Source organism: Monopterus albus, unplaced genomic scaffold, assembly GCF_001952655.1.
Source record: "Monopterus albus unplaced genomic scaffold, M_albus_1.0 scaffold150.1, whole genome shotgun sequence".
Taxonomy (NCBI): domain Eukaryota; kingdom Metazoa; phylum Chordata; class Actinopteri; order Synbranchiformes; family Synbranchidae; genus Monopterus; species Monopterus albus.
Genome location: NW_018128030.1, coordinates 906,301 through 926,937, shown reverse-complemented (window position 1 = coordinate 926,937; position 20,637 = coordinate 906,301). Strand labels below are relative to the sequence as shown.

Below are 20,637 nucleotides of genomic sequence, written 5' to 3'. Positions count from 1 at the left end.
TATAAACCCATAAACCCCACATTTGATAAAAGAATTGTTGTCACAATCTTTCAGTGTTAGTATTTCCCTCATCTCAAATCTCCATTTGATGAGAGACCATATACAAAAGTCACTTTTGTTATTGTTTAATAATCAGTGGGTAAACTGAAGAGCCAATCTCACACGTTGGCAAGGACCCCTGCTGTTCCCTGGAGCACCTGGGCAGCATCATATGGTTCATTTGCAACGTAAAACTTGAAGTGCCAGACACAGGGAAAATACAGTAAACGTGCATCTTTCATCATTTGTTGTTCACTTTTAAACAGGCCCAAACAAACAATGGACATGCAGGTGGAAAATGTGTGCACACTGCAGAAGCAACATCAAAACCTCAGATGAAACACAGAATTGTGCCAAAACAAACTTTTCTTTTTGTACAATGATGTGTTTAAAGTATTCCGGGCTTAGGATTTACTGCATTCTTACTACTTTTGAAAGTGTATTTATCTAGAACATAGTGTTGGCCTGTTTTCTCAGTGTTTATGAATGAAATATGAGGCTATGCATTCTGGTTATAGATGATGGATGGGCAGCATAACTATTCACAATTCAAAGATTTTAACAATACACTAATCAGTATGTATTATAGTTATTTTTGTCCCTCTTTCTTCAACAGTTCCAGTAGATCCATGTAGTTCCCACAATTGTTATGCTAATGAGGCCCCTCTTCCATTGAGAAATCATTTTGTCAGGATCCACTCTCTGTGGTTACAGAGGCTCTGTTTCAATCCTGTTCCCATACATGCACTGAATGAATGATTATGAAGCACTATTTAATACCTTCAGACACTGTAAATCCCCATTAACAGATTTACACAAGCTGCTCACAGGCCTACTTTGTTCATTTACTGTTATTTAGTTATTTTCATTTTTAATTTAATATTGAAACCGGCAACTTTGAAACATCTGTGATGAGCAAAAGAAGGCTGAATAATACACAGTGTGTGCTTCACTATTATGAAGTCTTGGTTCTGTGCATGACCCACCGTAATCACAGTATTTATTCCAGTCCTGTATTACTACTGTAGGCCTAACTGTCTTACATGAATCCAGCGTTCTGCTGTTACTTTTCATGCGTCGAATCAAGACGCTTTCGAGAATGATTACACAGTAATTCATGGGTTGTCTGAGACCTTGATTGTACTACAAGCCCACATACTTTAATGAAAGAAACATTGTGTTCACACATGCTGCCAGAAAAGAGATGTCCATTGTTTGGGTGAAAGTGGTCATTTTCACATCACTGTAACACACTCAGACACATTAAATAGATGGACTGCAGTGTCCCGGCAGCCCTGTGCGGACCACCCACTTAGCAGTTTGGTCACTTTTGGTCAGTGCCTCTTCATCCTTCTGAAGCGATTCACTGTCAGTGAGGTGTGATTTTATGCTGGCGGTCTGGACAAAAACGATTTCCTGGGCCCTGTTTCACTGAGTGAATCTGAACTCCTGAAATGCAGAGTGGATATATCAGTCATCCCTGTTGGTGTTATTATCAGATATAATGACGCACGGTGTTGCTACACGCACGTGGGCACTTGAGTGCCCCCTGCAAAGTTCAATGGGTACATACACAGATTTAAATAAACACAAGCAAACTTTCTCTCTCTCTCTCACACACACACACACACACACACACACATTCCTGTCTTCCTTCATTTGAAAATTAATCCATCAAATACTGTTATTTCATGCTGTTTACTGTTATCATATGTCATTTTCAGTGCTATACTTAAAATACTTCTTTTAAATCACTTTTATGCCTCCACTGTTAAAGCTCTGTGGTTTGTTTTATGCATATTTTTGCAAGTATGTAATGTGTATATTGTTTCATGATGGCATAAAAACAAACCAACCGGTTTTTGAAAAATTAAGATTGCTTCCCTTTTAATGTAAGTCTGAACATAATGCTATCCAGTTTTCTCTTGTTACATGCATCCAAGTTGTTATTCATCCATCCATCCATCCATCCATCCATCCATCCATCCATTTCCCTCTGTTTTGGAATTGATTTGTAATCTAAATAAATATATAAGGATTTACTTACATAGCACATTTCTAAACAAATGTTACAAAGTACTTAACCAAAATGATCATAATAGAAACCACCCCACCCACACACCAACAAAGGGTGAAGTAAGAAAATAAAAAATGTCCTGGGTCTTCCCCGGGGCCTCCTCCCGGTGGGACATGCCTGGAACACCTTCCTAGGAAGGCGCCCAGGAGGCATCCGAAACAGATGCCCGAGCCACCTCAGCTGGCTCCTCTCGATGTGGAGGAGCAGCGGTTCTACTCTGAGCTCCTCCCGGGTGACCGAGCTCCTCACCCTATCTCTAAGGGTGCGCCCGGCCGCCCTGCGAAGAAAGCTCATTTCGCAGTTGTTATTCAGGTTTAGGGAAACCCAGCCAGACCAAACACTTATTCACTGCACGTTAAATGGACTGTACAAAAACATGACAAAATACTTGTGAGATCAGGCATCACAACGGATCATAGCACAAGCTTGAACTTGTTTCTGTGGAAATGTCTTTTCTTATTTTCAGCACTCTTGCCTTTTCTTGTTGGGTTTCTGGGTGTTGTACTGTTTAAGGCTTAAACGTCATTAAGTTCACCATTGTATGGTATAATGACTAACATTAATAGCAGTGGGCCAAAGGGAACAGATTTCAGAGCTAACCTGTATTAAAGCATTAAACATATTCAGCATGTGTTTGGTCAATTAACAGTTGTTTTTAGCTCTAATATTTTCCTTTTACATGAATACATTGTTGTGAAAGTGATAAAAGATAGTGGAGATGAGGCCTGGTCATTTGGTCAGACTGGTTGTTTCTCCATCCATCCATACCGCTTATTCCTCAATAGGGTCATGGGGGGGATATATATACTGTATATACATTATGTATACTGCCCATCAGCGTGTTCTCTCAAATAATGGCTGTGGGAATCTTTGCACACAACTTAACTTGTTTCTGCTGCTGCTGCAAATTGATATCAGAGCTGAACTTTTTTTTTTTTTCTCTTTGTGTCTGTTCTCAGATTTGGCATAAGATAAGACGGAGGCTATGCATGACTCTAAATGGCAGAGAAACCCCACCATCACATCACATCACTCCTCGCTGAAACATTCAATGTACACATGCACAGAACCAGAAACCTGCAGAAAAAGTTTCATCACCACTGGGAACTCTCTTCAAAATGAGCTTGGGCTTCCTCCACCTCATAAAGCAAGTCCCAGCAGGCTGACTGAGAGGCAAAACCAGACACGTCAGTGAGGGAGGGGCAACTTAACTCTCATCAATAATGCTTGGAGCTTGTTGTCCCCTTAATGCATCAGGGAGATACAGAAACATTCAAATAATCATCTTGTTTCAAATCAATGCAGCAGGTGACAACTACAATTAAATAAGTCAAATCACTAGTTTATTGATGTTATTAAAATTTAAGGACATTAGAACTTAAAAGAAGAGTAAAGTTCAGGGTAGACATGATTGCAACAGGAGGCTGGAAGCCCTCTGGCAGAGGCTCACCTTGTTTATCCAGTAGGGTGACTCTAGTGCACAAGACATAATCTTCCTTTCTACTGCCACCAAAGACAAACATACCTTCAGTGTTGCAACACTTCTCTCTATAAACCATTTCCGGCCCTTGGTCCATTTATTGACCATGCTGATACTGATACTGCCAAACACACTGCACCCAGTGAGTTTATTAGTACAGACAACAAACTTTATTCAGCTCACTGTCAATATGGTACCAAAATAGTTTCAATCAAATTATACTTTTAATACATAACATAAATATAAAATAAAACTGCTTCAAAAGATAAATATTATTCTTATACAAATCAATTCTGGTCATGTCAGTTTTAAAAAAGGACCTATTGCATTGAGCCCAGTATTATTTTCACAGGCACTTGCTTAAGAGTAAAATGCTTAATAAAGGTAAAATACATTTTTTGTAACTATGCGTTACTGTCCAAACAAATGTTAGTGACGTTCAGTAGGCACATTATTAGTTTTTAAGGAGACTAAATCCATTTTACAGGGAATAAAGCGCTTGGATGCACAGTAAGATCCAAGAACGGTGCAATGCACTGATGGGCGTGAAGACCATCGTGGACCACACATCCTCTAGGTCAGAATTTCTTCTGGTATTGAAAGCGGTTGTTAGCTGAGGATGCACAGCGCTTTGTGACTTTCATTTCCTTTGTCTGAAAACAGAAGATGATGAGGAATAAAAGGTCACCATATGAACTGAGGCAAGCTATAAAGCCCTTAAAAATTCATACTTACAGAGGGTGCCTCAATAAGTATGAGGCCACGTGTGCCAGTGTTACCCCCAACATGTTCCTGCACACCTACCAACAGTAAAAACCAGAAGCGGTTATTCTACAATGAAATGACAGCATGTTAATACTCTGCCATTAGATAATAACATTCTAGTCAATCAGCTCTGCCCTAATGCAAACAGCCTTTACAAATCGCTCACAGTGCAGCTGGTGGTTCAGTCTGTCCAGGGAGAGCAGGATTTTATGTTCTTCCAAGGAAATGGTGGTGAGCCCCTGATGTTGGCTGCACTGCTGCACCAATGCAGGCGGCTGTGTTTGGGCTGTTTCCATGGCAGCCACAGTACGTTTTTCTTCCAGCAGGCCTTCAGCATGTACTCTAGCCAGGTGTAAGTAGCCTGCACTATCCAAACCTGAGAATACAGGTAAAGTCCTATCACAGGCATGCATTCTTGGCCACTTCCACTTTCCACATGTATAAATCTTTTTCAATTTCTGATGCCCCTGTTGCACTGCTAAACTTATTTAATGTTGTACTTTCACATTACCTGAATGAATTTTTAGGTAATCTATGTTCTTTTTGCTTATATGGTAAGTAATATACTGCAGAAGAGAAGTCTTGTGAATGTTGAACCTGATAGAAGACAGATATTTTTGTACTGCTGCTGATTATACACATTTAAGGTTTGCTTTAGATATAATAAAATCCAAAATGTAGTAATACAGTGAACCCTATACCTTCATCTGCAAAGGCCATGTTGTAAGTACTGGAAAATGGTCTGACTGGCTCTGTGGTCTTCTTTGTTGGCTGCACAAACCAAATAAACATGTTAAGTCAATCAACCTTAAATAATGTTTGTGTAACCTATAACATACTGCAAAAGGTCTAGGTGACAGGTATATAAAGCGCAATAACAGGTAGAGCAAGTTGTAAACAAAAACACTGTGTTATGCGTTTTTTTGTAAAACACTGCCAACACAAGTTCATCCGGAAAGTCTCCTCCACAGAATCATAAATCGTAGCGTCTCAGTTTTACCAACACCATGAAAAGCACTGGAGAGCTCAAACAGCAAGCTCAAACACACCCAATCACTGATCCTTAGCAATTACTCACAGTCTTCCACCCCACGGGGCAGCTGCATGCATGTACCTGAGAGGGCTGAGGAAGTCTTCTGTTCCCTGGGCCAGGAAGCTGTCTGCTCTGCTCCACACAGGGTTTCCTCCCATGTCGCCCGCTCTCCGGGGCCTCACTTCTAAGCATGGGTTTTCCTAAAATCATTACAGTTACATAACAAACATGCATCAATATAAATGATGATGCCAACTATAATGTGGTGAGCCCTGTAATCCTATAAAGGCACAATACAAAAAATAGCATCCCTATTTAGCCTGTAAAAAAGATGGTTATGAATAAGCAATGCATATCTGTAGAATTTCTCCAAAGTGTTAAAGAATAAATGGAGCACATTGGAAGATGTAATATATGTGTATGGGTGTAATATGGAGGAGACATACACTGACTGACTCCAAGGTCAGTGAAACTGACTGAGAAAGCAAACCTGACCAAAGTAGACCAGTGTGTGACCTAAAATACAAAAGATACCATTTAATAACATTTTACTGGGGCTCAGTGTCTTGCCCAAGGACACTTTGACATGTGGACTGGAGAAGCGGGGATCGAATCACCATCTCTATGGTTAAGGGACGACCTGCATTTGATCTCACCAGTAGAAGAGGCTGTTAAGAATATCACAGGTCACATGGTTTTAGATAAATAATAAAGTTTTCAGCTTCACAGAAAGAACAGTTTGCCAGTTATAATGTGGATCAATTCCAACAAATCAGTAACTCATAAAAAGCGGTAAACACTAATTGCCAAAGAAGGAATTGCATATTGATGAAAATGATAAAAACTGGTTCCCAGGTGAAAAGAGATATCCTGGGACTCTTACACAACTTTGCAAACTGGCAGTCACACAAACACGATACAGCTCATTCAATGTGAATGCACTCTGTGTGGACAATTACAGATAAAAGGGCAAAATCAAAAGGTCACTGGGATTGTAATTGTATATTAAGGATAAATCATACGTAAACAAACAAACCAAGCCTAAACAGTGTGAAAGGCTGTCAACCAAAATATACTTTACCATCCTTGGTGGCTAAGGCGCTGCGGACACTATCCCACAGCTGTGAGATCTCCTCATCTGTGGGAGTGTAATCTAAACACAGGCCTTTTTCACTGAACACCATCCCTCTTCTTCTACTGCAGCCATGAGTGTGCTGAGGACCTGAGCTGGGCATGCCCTTTGTGCTGCCCTCTGAGACGGGGAATGCATACGAGGGTGGCAGTGGTGTGTATGGAACAGTGCTGTTTGTTCTGACTACGTGTGTGTAAGGTGAGAAAAAGCCTTCTGAATTGTCCTTGTGCAGAAACTGCTCTACAGCCACAGCTTGTTTACAGTTGACACTAGCATGATCCGTGCCATATGGAGTCTTAGTGGTGTTCACCATCTTTTCTTCCACTGATTCCATCCGTGGAGGTGGGCGGGGCACCATGAGCTTCCCCTGGGTTTTGGCAATCTGACTCACCGCGGTGGCAGATTGAGGTCGTATGACAAGACCCTTTCTACTCTGAGAGGAAACAGGACCTGCTCCGACTCTAGCAGAGCGCTCTCTCCGAGGGACCTTGGGGCCACCGGTCCGCGGCACCTTGACTTCATCTGCTTGTTCGTGGGGCAAGCTGACTTGAACCCCGACATCTGCCCACGCTTGCTTTGTAAAGTGATAACCAGTGGAGGCTGCAGGGGTCATGATGGGTCCTGGCTTGGAAACCCCTGAGACTGTAGTGACACTTAGTTGGTGGTCCTCTGAGTTGTTCTTTGACTGAGAAAGACTGGAAGACATGTCTTTCATCTGTTTCATAATGTTATATTCTTTGTCCTCTTCTTCTTCATGTACCTCATCAAACCAGCGCAGCTTCTTTTTGATGAGGTTGTCACCCTCCACATCCTTAGTTTTAGCCCTTGTCAGTTCAACACTATCTCTGATCTCAAAAGCTACTTGGTTTCCAAAAATGACATGCCTTGAGCCGTACATGCATTTAGTATCTCCTGACATATATTTGGGCTGCTTTTTAAGGATTCCTTTAACGTATCTGACTGTACATACTGAATGTGGTGTTTGTCTTTCCTCAGGACAGTGGAGGCACCTCAGACAGTCTGAATGAATGTTAGACAAGCATGTGTGTTGCAGCTGTGCCGTGTTTATGGGCTTCTCAGTTTTGGGCTCTGAGTTTGAAACTTTATTGAGGTTGTTTATGGAAACACTAGGTTCTTTACGGGATGACAGATAGTGGTTTTGTTTCCCTGTTTGCTGTAGAGTTCCTGCTTGTGAGCCATTATAGGTTGTGCTGTTGTTCAAGGAAATATTTGGTTTTGCAGGAGCTCCAAACAAAATGTCTTTACTGTTGCTGTTTTTGGAAGGCAACGGAGCTGCTGTAGCTGATGGATGTCTTAACTGTCTGTCATCAGGGACTGTCTGGTGTCTGGGATGGAACAGAGCCTCTTGTTTGGGACATGAAGACTCAAGAACTGTGCTGCCAGGTTTTACTCTATTCGTAACAATTAGCTTGTCACTGGGACTGTTTTGTGGGAAGTTTCTCTCAAAGTCCTCTGGGTACGCATTAAAAACTTCACAAAAAGTTAATAAGTTGCAGTTGTTCAGTGCAGGCTGAGTCTCTGTTCTAGACTTTTGCTCAGCTGTGAACCCCCAGTGCATCTTGTTGTTGGGCCTTTCAGTCTCGGCTTGTTTGTTCTGTTCAGGTTCATGTAGCTTTCCTGATTGGAGTAAGTTATCACCAAGACACGCTGAGAAGATTAGGTCTGAGGTTGGATACAAATCACTTTGCTTTCTCGGGTCTGGATGGGATTTCATTGAGTTAAGTGAGAACGATGAATTGGAACACTGTAGATTTTTTGTACCGGGGTTGGGCTCCTCATTCTCCAAACTATCCTTACTTGAAAGAATTTCAGAATTACAGTCAGACAGGTTGCTGTCCTGAAACACAAACACAAAAGAGAGGTGATGAATAAAACATAATAACAATTCTAATAATATTACTGACATTTTCCCAAAGGTGAAAAGTCTGTGAAGTCTCATTTTTGCTTGTTATAATTCTTTCAAAAGGAGTTTTCATTGACAGTAAACACACCTAAACTGTGCAGCACCATTTAAGTTCATGATGAAAATTCTATCACCGGAAACACAAAAGCAGTTAAAATTGATCGCGTAGGTGTTTCGTACATTTGCTGGGTTGTTGTGGGATTGTATGAAAACCTCACACGGTGGTGGAGACGCTCATCCTCCCACCCTGCATAAATTGCAGGTGTCATGCTAAGTCCAGACTTTTTAGTTTGGTCTGTAAGGAGTGATTACATCTTGATGCCTCCCTCTCATGCCAGATCTACCCGTCCTCTCTCACTCACTCATTTTATTTGTCATAAATAAATAGAAATGAACGTTTGTACAGTGACAAGGCTGATAACGTATGGTATAGAGGCTATTTTCTATGGACATGAATGCAGGTGTGCCTTGAGATTTTGGCTTTGGTGTCCCTGGAGGACAAAAAGTTTGAAACAAACAACAGCCAAGAGGAGTGTTACTGGTGCAGGGAAGGGATCCTGACACACTGCTGCCCTCTACGGGTCTACCCAGGTAAGAAAATATACTAAACACAGAGATACATTTCACATAAAATTTCAAATGACAAGTTAAGTGTTACCCCAATATTTAATGTTAACTACTTTGCCGACTTGTCTTTCCATTTTAGGTCTAATGAACTGTTCTCTTCTGACCATGTCCATGGTTATTTTAAGAGAGGTGCTGTCATGCTGTCATACTTCTAGTCAAAACCTCTGCACATTCAAAACAAGTAACCAAAATACCTGTGAACTGTCATCTTGTTGCTTCTCTTGTATTTTTCCAGTTTCTTGACTGTTCCTGAAGCAAATCACGCTCCGATCCTGGAGCAGGTCAGTGTAGGCCTCCACAGCAGACAGTGCTCGGCGCTGGGAGGAATTAGAAACTGTGGGAGGCTTAGGAGAGGGGGTGCAGCTTCTTCAAGAGAAAACAGAGCAATATAAATCAAATGTGTGACGATTTTACTCTCCAGCCAGTAAAAAGCTACACATAAAATCTATTACAAAGTAAAACTGAATAACAAAAATACAGCATGACCACAATCTGCAATGACATTTTAAGGTTTTAATCCAACAACAGTGATTTTTATTATGTAGTTCACCCGAGAACACTACAATAGTTAATCTGATGTTTTTACCTGCCAACGCTACAGTTCCCGGACAAGAAAGAGGACTGCTGGGGGTGTGAACTCAACGTGCTTTGGATTTGATTGAGTGCATCTTCAATATTCGGGGCAGCTCTTCTAAAAGCTAAAACACCATAAAGGACAACATACAATCAAAGAGCAATGTGTCGACACCGGTGCGTGTTATATTTCAGAGTTAAGAGGCATATGTAAGCTACATCACTAACATTGTCTGCGTCTCTGAGAAGGAGGTAGATGGGCTCTTTGAAAGCGCTCCGTTGCATCCTGTACTCGCTGTCTGCGTTGCTGTAGGACGTTCTCTCTCTGCCGTTGCTCCTGCACATGCCACTGCTTCTGTCTTTCCTCCAGAGCCCTGAGCCGTGAAACAGAGCAGGGCACAGTTTAACTGATCCGATCTAGACTGGCCATGTTTTAGATACTGAAACCTGAGTCTGTCCCTGTGTTTTCAACACAGTCATTAATAAATAACAGCCACCGCTCACATTCCTTTGTTCACGGAGAAACCTGATGACAACATCAGGAGGATCAACCAAGTCATGTTTTTTTGTTTAAATAGCCAAAAAGGTAACAACAAAAGCACCGTTCATTTTTAAAACATTTTGAGAACCAGAACAAAAAGTAGTTCATGATTTTAGTTAACATATTTCTGTTCCACTAAAAATAAAAACAATCTCTATTATTTCATATCCAGTCTCTAATATAGTTATGTATATATGCATCAGGACTGCAAAGTTTGGAACTCCAGCGTTTTGAATGATAGGAAGGCAAACACAACTATGAATAGATTAAATTTGTACTTACTGGTGTTTTATATACTCTGATAGCCTGTACAAGTTTGATCAGGGCATAAAGTTTTCATTCATGATGCAGTGTCAACTTTAACTTCATGTAACGTGACGCCTCCTTTCATTTGTCTCTCCTTTAAAAGACCAGTGGTGTTTTTCCTTATACAGATGTGTTCGACTGTTTAACTGTTGACCTACTCTGTGGTTAAGAAACACTGACCAGTTGCCTTTGTGAAACTGAAATTTGTCTGTGATATTACACATTAATTCTGACCTTCACCTGCATGTAGCGTTGCATTATCCTACTCTGTCAAGCTCTTAGTTTATAAGCAGGAACACTAACTGTCAGCCTTAGCTATAACTATAAAAACACAAATTTAGAGGATATTAATATCTGTAAGGGATATGAGCCTCATATGGTGCTGAATTTGGCAGCTTTAGACCAGGGACACTTCACTCACTGCTCTGGCCCACAGTTAACCTCAGATCTATTTTCAGGACTAGACTGCATAACGCTGTCAACGCCGTCCATCCCTCAGAGGTGCTAATCCCAGGATGGTATCATAAACTGTCTCTGCAGGAGGCCTATAGCGTCTACTGTATGGCAGCAAATCATCATGTGGTAGCTGCTTCCAGGAAAGATGGAGTCTACCTTCCATAGAACAGGTCTGGGACACAGAGTGCAGACAGTAGTTTGATCTGAGAGGACACAGACCTGAGAGTGCTAAAATGCATGATTGAAATGCACAATGAATAATTATTAAAGACTACCACTGACCTCCTCCGTCGGTTGGTTTCCGCAGAAAACACACGAGCTCGGACTTTACACAGCTTCTGCTCTTCAACCAAAAGTTGTCTCTCATCGTAGAAGCCAATTTCAGCTCCCAACTTCACATTTCTGGACATGAGCAGCTAAGGAGAACAGTTTCATATGGCAACCAGTTTAACAGTTTCATATGGCAGTATGGAGATATGCACCAGTGGAACTTTGGACTTGAATGAATAAAACCCTTTTGCATCCTCATATATATTATACAGGCTAGTCATTTGTTTTAGATCAGTTGGTCAAACGCAACAAAAAGATATGAGTTAAACAGATGTTTTCTTTACTGTTTTAGTTCTAGTCAGACAGTAGAAGTTTGTCCTTGTATCACATGTACATTTTTTTTTGCAAAGTAGTTTGAGCTACATTTTTCTAAGTAGTTTTAATTAACCAAACTAGATTTAGATGTAGTTCATCTTCTTCAAGTGTAAAGTAATTTGGTAGCTTCCCCAACACAACTAGCCATTTTGTTATTAGTGATTCCCAGGTTGACTGAATTGCATCTGTACATTTACTTTAGCACAGACGTGCACTAACGGTACACGGCTCTATAACAGGATAAATAACTATGCTAAATGTGCGTAGGATACGAGTGGTAGGCGACGTTGTCCCGAAGCACCTGCATGCCACAGCTGATACCGAGGAGACATACAGGTTCAGCTCCTAGCAAAGCTTCTAGCTGCTAACGTCACCGGTGCTCCGCGGTAAAGTATTCAACCATTTTCAGGGCGAAGCTTAACTTGCAAAGGAAATGTTCGAATCTACTTTGTAACAACGTCTCCAGAAGAATCACAGTCTCTTTTGTCTTTTAAAAGGTGTAACACACTTTTCTAGCTGCTTCACCCGAGTTTGTTTGTGCACAATTCCTCCATGATAGCAACCGAGGACGCAGTTCCATGACGACGGGGACCCTGGTGGTCATACCCACCTTGTCCAGCAGAGGGCGTAAGGCTTAATAAAGGCGTGCTACGTTCAGGTAGCCTACGTAACGTAAGGACTGGGACAATAGTGCGTAGGCTGCATGAAAGGACTTTTTAACAGGTTTATTAAATATCAGGGGTTTAAATTGTATAATTTAAAAAATTTCTTTGGTGGTCAATGAGATTTGAATCGGCACATACATACATTCGTAGCCTATTAATTAAATTTCAATATTTGGAAGGCAGTTTGTCTACACAGTTATTTATGCATAGCTTATGCTCTGGGCTGCCTCATAAAATATAGCCCAAAGGTGAGTCGTTAATACGTGTTACATTTAATGGCACCGTGAGTTGAGATGATTTTTCCTAAATGTATGTATATGCGCTCCTCTCATGGGGTCCACTGCACCATTAATCTATTTTCAGCTTGTCAAACACCACATGTTATACATATTATTATACGTATTAATGGTGCTGTTGTCTGCGCAGCCTGTGTACCGAGAATTACAAATAGTTCTTCTACGGCAGAGTTCCTTTTCAGTCCGTATTAGTGTGACCAAGTGCTTTAATACATTACCATTTGGGCACAATTATGAAAAAGGATATTAAAATAGTTATCATCTCCGAAACATAGCCCAAATGTATTCAACAAATAATAACCTACATTACAAAACATTCAAAAGCTGCTAGATAACCGCCCATGGGCGGGCAAAGGCAGTGCCATCAGCATCAGGACCCACGGTGGGACACTGTCTGAGAGGCAGTGTGGACCAGAGGCTGACATGACTCGGTATATATATGGTTAAACTGGTTGCTTTTGGACGTTGATTTGGGTCAGAACGACTTTTTAATACAGTTAAGTCGGTTGGAGGTCTTTGAGGTGAGTGGATATAACCTATAGCACTTTTTAATTGCTGTGAAATATTGACTATATACCCTATATATCGAAGAAGATGAAATTCCCTGCCTTAATTCCAGAAAACGATTTAGAAATGTGAGGAAAGTTCTTGCAAGAAAAAGCTTCAGGTCCATAATATTCCTACAAGGACCAACAGAGACTAGGATGCCGTGATCTCATTCTGCATTATGTCATTTGTTGAATCTCCTGTCACCTCTTTATGACATGCATGCATTGATGTCTTCTTCAATCCATGTTAAGGGAATAGAGTAATTTTTAGTTACTAGAAATGTGTTAGTGTCAGAGAATCTTACCTATCATATGGTGCACCAATAAAGTGCTGATGTTACTGCCAGTTTTGCAATTTATCATGTTGTCATGCTGCCACAGCAGCGGCTTTTTAAAGATACATCTCCGAATTATCAGTGATTTGCCACTATTTATGAGTCACATCCCAATTTCAGACAAAAAACAAAACAAAACAAAAAAGAAAAACAAAAAAAAAACTACAGAAAATTATTTATTCTAATTTACTTAGGATTTTCTCACCTTGCACAGTTGAACAGTATGAGTATTTTTATTTTATTTCAGCTAATAAAAAACTCAGACACTGTGTGTGCTCATCAGATTGCTCAGTTATGTTAAATCTAATTATAATTGCATGAAGGGACATTGTCATGTGTTTTTATGTGAGCTGATGCACTTAGGTCTGGAGATAACCATGTTATTCAAATGTAATTACTGAACATAAAGTAGATTTACTCCTTTGACAAGGACACAAAACATAAAAAATAGCCACTGTCTTATAATAATATGATCACAGTCTAATGAATGGAGTTAACATCATAGTTTAATCAGTAAGAAATTCACCACAATCACACATTGAATGGCAAAATAAGTTTGGCCAACTGTCAAGCAGAGGCTGAGCGGATGCGCAGTGCCAGGCCATGAAATAAAGGGAAGCAGATGATGAGCCTGTGGGTGGCGTCACACATGCAGTGTGACTTATAAATCAGCTGTGACCAGCTGTCCAATGCACATTGTTTTTTCACTGCTTAGGTCACTGCTGTTTCATTCCCATTACCTTTTTGGAACTTTAGATGGAGCTGATCTTCATATATCCAAACTAATAGACTCATTAAAGTCTGCATAGAAAGAAATTATTTTTACTTATGATTTAGATTGTGGAGTGAATATTAAGTAATTTGGCTTGCATTAATAATTCTACAAAGGTGCACTCTGTAGTTTTACAGTCATATGATAATAATATGATTTCATCCATAATATGTTGACCTGTGTTTAGATGGAGCAGTGAAGGGAAAGCCATGATGCTGCGGGAGGTCCTGGCCAAACCCCAGCGACAAGCTGTACGGGGAGCTGGTTTCCTGTTTCATGCCCAGTCCACCTCCTGCCTTTCCATGACAGAGGAACTTTTCTTAGATGCCGCAGAATATGGTAACATTCCTGAAGTGAGGAGGATGCTAGACGAACTGCCTGACCTCAATGTCAACTGTGTAAATTATATGGACCAGAATGCACTGCAGCTGGCAGTTGCCAATGAGCATTTAGAGGTGACTAAGCTCCTACTTAGGAAGAAAGGCATCGGCAGAATAGGTGATGCTTTGCTGTTAGCCATCAGTAAAGGCTACATCCTTATAGTAGAAGCCATCCTGAGCCACCAGGCCTTTGCAGACGGTCAGAGGCTGACTAGTAGTCCTAGCCAGGCAGAGACACATGATGACTTCTTTGCCTATGATGAGGATGGCACACATTTCTCCCACGACATCACTCCCATCATCCTGGCTTCCCAGTGCCATGAGTATGAAATCGTGAATATACTTCTTATGAAGGGGGCCCGTATAGAGCGGCCCCATGACCCCTTCTGTCAGTGCAGAACTTGCAGTAAGCAGCAGAGGTATGACTCTTTTAGACACTCACAGTCCCGCATTAATGCATATAAAGGACTGGCCAGTCCTGCGTATCTGTCCCTCTCTAACGAAGACCCTATGACGGCAGCTCTGGAGCTCAGCAACGAGCTTGCACGTCTGGCCAATACCGAGGAAGAGTTTAAGGTGTAGTATTTCATTTAAAATATGCCCGATTTTTGCAAAAAGTAGAGATGATAGCTATATGTTATATTGATCAAAAGATTGCAAACTGCAGTTATGACTGGATTTGAGGATCGTTTGTTGACTTTCTTTGTTACAGAATGATTACAAGAAACTGTCCATGCAGTGCAAAGACTTTGTGGTGGGACTCCTGGATTTGTGTCGAAACACAGAGGAGGTGGAGGCCATCCTAAATGGGGACACCGAATCATGCCAAAGCTCTGAAACCTTTGACAGACAAAACCTTCTCAGGTTAAAACTTGCAATAAAATATGACATAAAAAAGGTAAGCGTGTGAGCAACGCACTTTATAGTTTGTGTTTCAGTATGAAATATGTCATCTCTCTCTCTCTCTCTCTCACTCTCTCTTACTCACGTACACACAAACAAACAAAATGGAGCAGTTTGTGGCACATCCGACCTGCCAGCAGCAGCTCCTCTCCATCTGGTACGAGAACTTGCCTGGGCTACGTCAGCAGTCCACTGCAGTTAAAATCCTTCTCGCCCTTGGTGTAGCTGTTGGGTTGCCTGTCCTGGCCTTTACACACTGGATAGCACCATCAAGTAAGGTTAGTTGCAAAACATAGTTTAAACTTAATAGTTAGATTCTGCATTGTCTTTTATAAAACAGCTAAAGTGTTGCTCTGTGTTTGTTTATTAGGCAATTTAATTTACTAATTATTTTGTTTAATGTTATTTTTCTTTAATATATACTGAATATCAGACAGCATAGACTTGGATACACCCACAATACACACCTTCACACACATACAAACGAAGTGTAAAAATCCCTTTATCTCACTTGTAAATGTTTGTTGTCTTATGTTCTATGTCCTTTCTTCTAAACTTGTTATTTCATGTTCCAATTAAAGAAGAAAATGTCATAAAACTCCCTCAGACCTGTGTTTACTCCTCTGGTTTGGATAATTAGTTAAATCACTGTTGGTTATTTTGTGTTTCACTATCCTGATATATAGAAGAGAATGTAATGTTTTGATGTTATGTTTCAACCCTTTCACTGCGTAAAGATGATTCTGTCAGCCTGTACCCACAACATGTTAAGTCGATTTTGAAAGCCTATTGTAGCTCAGAATAATGCTACATTTGTTGTGTTTGCTCTGCCCCAACTCCTCACAGTTAGGGAAACTCATGTGTGGACCTTTCCTGAAGTTTGTGGCCCATGCAGCTTCCTTTATGACATTTCTTTGCCTACTGATCCTGAACACAGCAGACCGCTTCGAGGGAACATCGCTTCTACCTAACATGACCACCCGCGATCACCCTTTACAGTTGTTTCGTATGAAGACCACCCCCTTCACTTGGATGGAGATTCTCATCATATCCTGGGTCATAGGTCATGAGTATAAAGATGCTTTCCCCTCCCCTGCACCCAATTCCTGTATACCATCAAACTAACCATAACATATTTGACAGTTTCACTTATTTCTACAGGGAAGACTTTGCAGCCATATCACAAATACTTTATTTATTTTTCCTGCAGGGAAGATCTGGGAAGAATGTGAAGACATTTGGTCACAGGACATCCAGGAGTACATCTCAGAACCCTGGAACCTTCTGGACTTTAGTATTTTGGCCATGTTTATGTCTTCATTCATAGCCAGATTAATGGCTTTCTGGCATGCACATTCTGCCCAGTGTTATGTTAACAAGCACTACACTGACCCGACCAACATGACCTTGCCCTTTGAGATCCAGTATTTCCAGCTGGGTAAGTGGGGACCAAAGAAATGAATAAACAGCCTAGCACAAGAAAGCCAGAGCAAAAAGTTTTATAACCTTTTATGACAGCCTTTTTCACTGCTTGATTTTCTGGCAGAATAATTGTGAAACCACACCAGGCCAGTTTTAGTTCTGTGAATTAGGACACAGGCAGTGATATACATAGGGTGAATACTTACCGCATGAAAAGCTGTTCTCATTTAACGTTTGTTCATTTTCAGCTCGAATCAACTGGATGCCCTCAGACCCACAGCTCATTTCTGAAGGCCTCTATGCAGTTGCAGTTGTACTGAGTTTCTCTCGCATAGCATACATCTTGCCTGCCAATGAGAGCTTCGGCCCTTTGCAGATTTCTCTGGGAAGAACAGTGAAAGACATCTTTAAGTTCATGGTGCTTTTTATAACAGTTTTTGTGGCTTTCATGGTGGGAATGTTCAATCTGTACTCGTCCTACTTCGGAGCCAAGCACAACCATGCATTTACAACGTGAGTGTCCATTATAGACTGTTGCAATATTGCTTGCCTGAAAAAGCTTGGACAGTTGTACATCTGGGTACAATATGTGTTTAATTAGTATGATGTAAGACAAACACATGGGTTGCACTGTACTAATTTAATTCCTCTTCTCCATTCCTCCAGGCTTGAGGAGAGCTTTAAAACATTATTTTGGGCCATCTTTGGCCTGTCAGAAGTGAAGTCAGTGGTCATTAACATCGACCATAAGTTCATAGAGAACACTGGCTATGTTCTGTATGGGCTGTACAACATCATCATGGTAATTGTCTTGCTGAATATGCTCATTGCCATGTTCAACAGCTCCTTCCAAGAAATTGAGGTATGTCTTAACATCCATATTTGTAAATTAGTATTCAGTTTTCTGTTTTGCATACTGTCAGTGCTGATAATAACATTTTGTTGAATTGGTTGTACCAGCTGTATATGTAAGTTACACAATAAGAAAGAAAAGTACATAAGTAGGTGGAATATTCACTTGTTGCTCATCAAATGTTTTCCCTGGCTCTTACCCCTTCTTACGATTTCTTCTGTGTTGATGCAGGATGATGCTGATGTTGAGTGGAAATTCGCCAGGGCAAAGCTCTGGTTCTCATACTTTGAGCATGGCGGCACATTGCCCGTGCCCTTCAACCTCGTACCCAGTCCCAAGTCTGTCACATCCCTCTTGCTGGGGATTAGGGAATTTCTCTGGGAAGTACCTCAAAGCAAAAGCAAAGAAAACTCAAATGATGACATGGAATTTAATAAGGCAAGGCACCTGCTACTGACACAGATTACATTTTAATCAAGAAAATTACCAAAATAATTTTCTTGATTAATAAATGGCTATAGACAATTGAAATTCATCTGAAAAGGTTAACAAATATTCTTTGATATATGTTTACAGGGCCCTCTTGTGTCACATTTAGAAATTGCAGATAAGTAGGCCTCATAAAAGCAAGTTTTAAAATAAATATTAACAGTTTGTCTCCCCCTTTTTGTTGTTTCTAATCTTAGTTGAGAGAACAGGAAGATCTGATGGGATCGTCAGTTTGTCCAACCCATTACCAAGTACAGCAGTTTTTATGTTCTTTTATTAATCTGCTAATAATTGAACTGTTGAGTTTACAGCAAATTGTTTTTCTTGAATACAGTTTATTTGACCTCATATCTAGAAGACATATTAGGATATTCATGCTATGCATACATGTACCAATATGACACAAATGACATTTCAAGCAAGTCAGTCAAAGCCAATTACTGTATAATCAAACATGCTCTTTGATCAAGATGCCAGATGCTTTTCTTTTCCCTCAACTATCTCTGAATTTTTAAGTAGAATTAGCTCAGTTTAATTCTCAAATCTTTTACTCTTAATTACAGATGATAATGAATCGCCTCATCAAAAGATACATCTTAAAAGCACAAAGAAATAAAAGCAATTATGACATGAATGAAGGTAATTTCATGAGGTTTTCTGGTTACAACGATTTTCATGTCTGGATCAACAAATTATAAACACAATGTGACACTGATTTACTTACTGACAGGGGAACTGAAAGAGATCAAGCAGGATATCTCCAGTCTCCGCTTCGAACTGCTGGAGAGAGGGAACCTTGACATGGAGACGCTGGCAGACGTCATCAGGGAAATGGGAGAAAGCATGCACGTTCAGCAGAAATGAGAGCACAAACAGGAGCTAGCTATACTTTCAGAAAAATGTAACTATTACCAAACACACCACGCTCTTCTCATTATTGATGTATTCAGTATCAAATGGCCCTCAGGCATCAAACTCGTTGTTCTTGTCCCTGTATCTACACAGTTACCCACATGGTGGCACTAACGGGATTATTTCCCCCGGGACACAGGCTCCACTAACTGCTAGCTTACAGTATGATGGTGCTGCCTGTTGCCAGCTGTTTATATGGTTTGATTTAGGGGAGACTTTTTCATCTTAAGTAGAAAGCTCAGATAAGAAATAAGCATATGTTCGGTGGCAGACAAAATAAAAGTAAATGAAAATATTCTGATAAGTACTTTGCTGAAGAACTTTATTAACTTTTATAAATCAATCTGCCTTTACTGCTGGTAAATTATTGCAGCAGATGCTGTTGTGTTCTCTCTTCTTTGCTGTGAAACAAGAAAAATGTCTGGGTACAGTCTGACCTGTCAAATAGACAAACGACATGCCTCCGCCTACAGTCAGGCCATGAGAGTAAAAGTTAGAACCAAACCTTAGCTGTCAAGTTCCTGAACAGAGCTACTGTGAAGCATTTATACCAAGGTAAAGTGAGAGACACTCGTATTAGCACCACTGATCAAATAAACACAAAACTCTTTGTATAAGCTTGTCATCATGTGGCCCAGTAAAATGCATTTGTCCTATGTGTCTGAAATATTTGAAATTTGATCAAGATTGCTACACAAAAAAAACCGAAGGCCGTCGGTAGTCACCATGAGTCAACACCGCCACAATTCCAGATTAAAGTCTCGTCTGAAATTACAGCATTTGAAAAACACATCACGTAGATATAAATATGAAAGCTATCTAAGAGTTATGTCGGCCAAAGCCTGAGAATCCCTCTCCCCTCCAACACATGACGCAGGAGATAGGGCCAAGGCCTGTGTGTGCATCATAACTACGTGCACCAGCAATATCCATCTTTGATTAATTTGAATAGTAAACACAGTAGTATCTACTAGGATAACAAAACTGTAAATTAGACAAGTGCAAAGGAGGAAAGGGTGCTGTTATGAGGACTACCAAACAGTTGCATCTGTTTAAAATGGAAAAGATCTGAAATGAAACTAACAGAAACATTAAGAATTCTCTTTTTCAGAAAACAAAACAAAGTCAGATACAAGTCAGACATACAGTAAATGTATTACAGGCCTGGCACAAACAGCTCACTGCCATTTTGATTGACTGATGTCTGGACTGATGTCTGGATTTTGTCCCGACCCTCCCACAACATAATATTGGGTCTTGGCTTTCAGAATAGATGAACATGCTGCTAATTATTAACTTAGTGAAATGACTGTAATGTGACTGCATCACATTCTAAAGGCACATATTGTCTGGTCTGATACAGGAATGATACATGGTGTACCTCATTCATGAACAGCAGGGTGGAGACTAATGGCCCTTGGCAATGTGTGATTTATTCTCATCTCCCCATTGGCTGGCCTTTTT

The 20,637-nt window shown here is 40.5% G+C and overlaps 2 protein-coding genes across 10 annotated transcripts; one reads left to right on the top strand and one right to left on the bottom strand.

Moving 5' to 3' along the window:
- Window positions 1-3,581: 3,581 nt before the first annotated feature.
- Window positions 3,582-12,170, bottom strand: cep126 (centrosomal protein 126). The gene is made up of 11 exons (XM_020614766.1): window positions 11,871-12,170; window positions 11,236-11,355; window positions 9,879-10,024; window positions 9,664-9,775; window positions 9,272-9,443; window positions 6,476-8,384; window positions 5,476-5,594; window positions 5,063-5,132; window positions 4,528-4,737; window positions 4,332-4,396; window positions 3,582-4,249 (listed from the first exon to the last, which is right to left on the bottom strand). The coding sequence occupies exons 1-11, from the start codon at window positions 11,903-11,905 to the stop codon at window positions 4,175-4,177; spliced, it is 3,033 nt and encodes a 1,010-aa protein (XP_020470422.1). The 5' UTR covers window positions 11,906-12,170; the 3' UTR covers window positions 3,582-4,174.
- On the top strand, window positions 11,901-20,627 carry trpc6b (transient receptor potential cation channel, subfamily C, member 6b). 9 transcript variants are annotated; one of them, XM_020614768.1, is made up of 13 exons: window positions 11,901-11,984; window positions 12,158-12,256; window positions 14,402-15,170; window positions 15,307-15,492; window positions 15,611-15,775; window positions 16,344-16,605; window positions 16,708-16,935; window positions 17,168-17,432; window positions 17,586-17,781; window positions 18,004-18,210; window positions 18,459-18,512; window positions 18,825-18,900; window positions 18,992-19,438. In XM_020614768.1, the coding sequence occupies exons 3-13, from the start codon at window positions 14,424-14,426 to the stop codon at window positions 19,123-19,125; spliced, it is 2,520 nt and encodes an 839-aa protein (XP_020470424.1). In that variant the 5' UTR covers window positions 11,901-11,984; window positions 12,158-12,256; window positions 14,402-14,423; the 3' UTR covers window positions 19,126-19,438. The 9 variants fall into 9 exon arrangements, with proteins under 9 accessions (XP_020470424.1, XP_020470425.1, XP_020470429.1 ...); XM_020614773.1 differs by lacking the exon at window positions 11,901-11,984 and adding an exon at window positions 20,555-20,627 and having other exon boundaries at window positions 12,184-12,256; window positions 18,992-19,092; XM_020614767.1 differs by lacking the exon at window positions 11,901-11,984 and having other exon boundaries at window positions 12,184-12,256; window positions 18,992-19,162; window positions 19,267-19,438.
- Window positions 20,628-20,637: the final 10 nt, after the last annotated feature.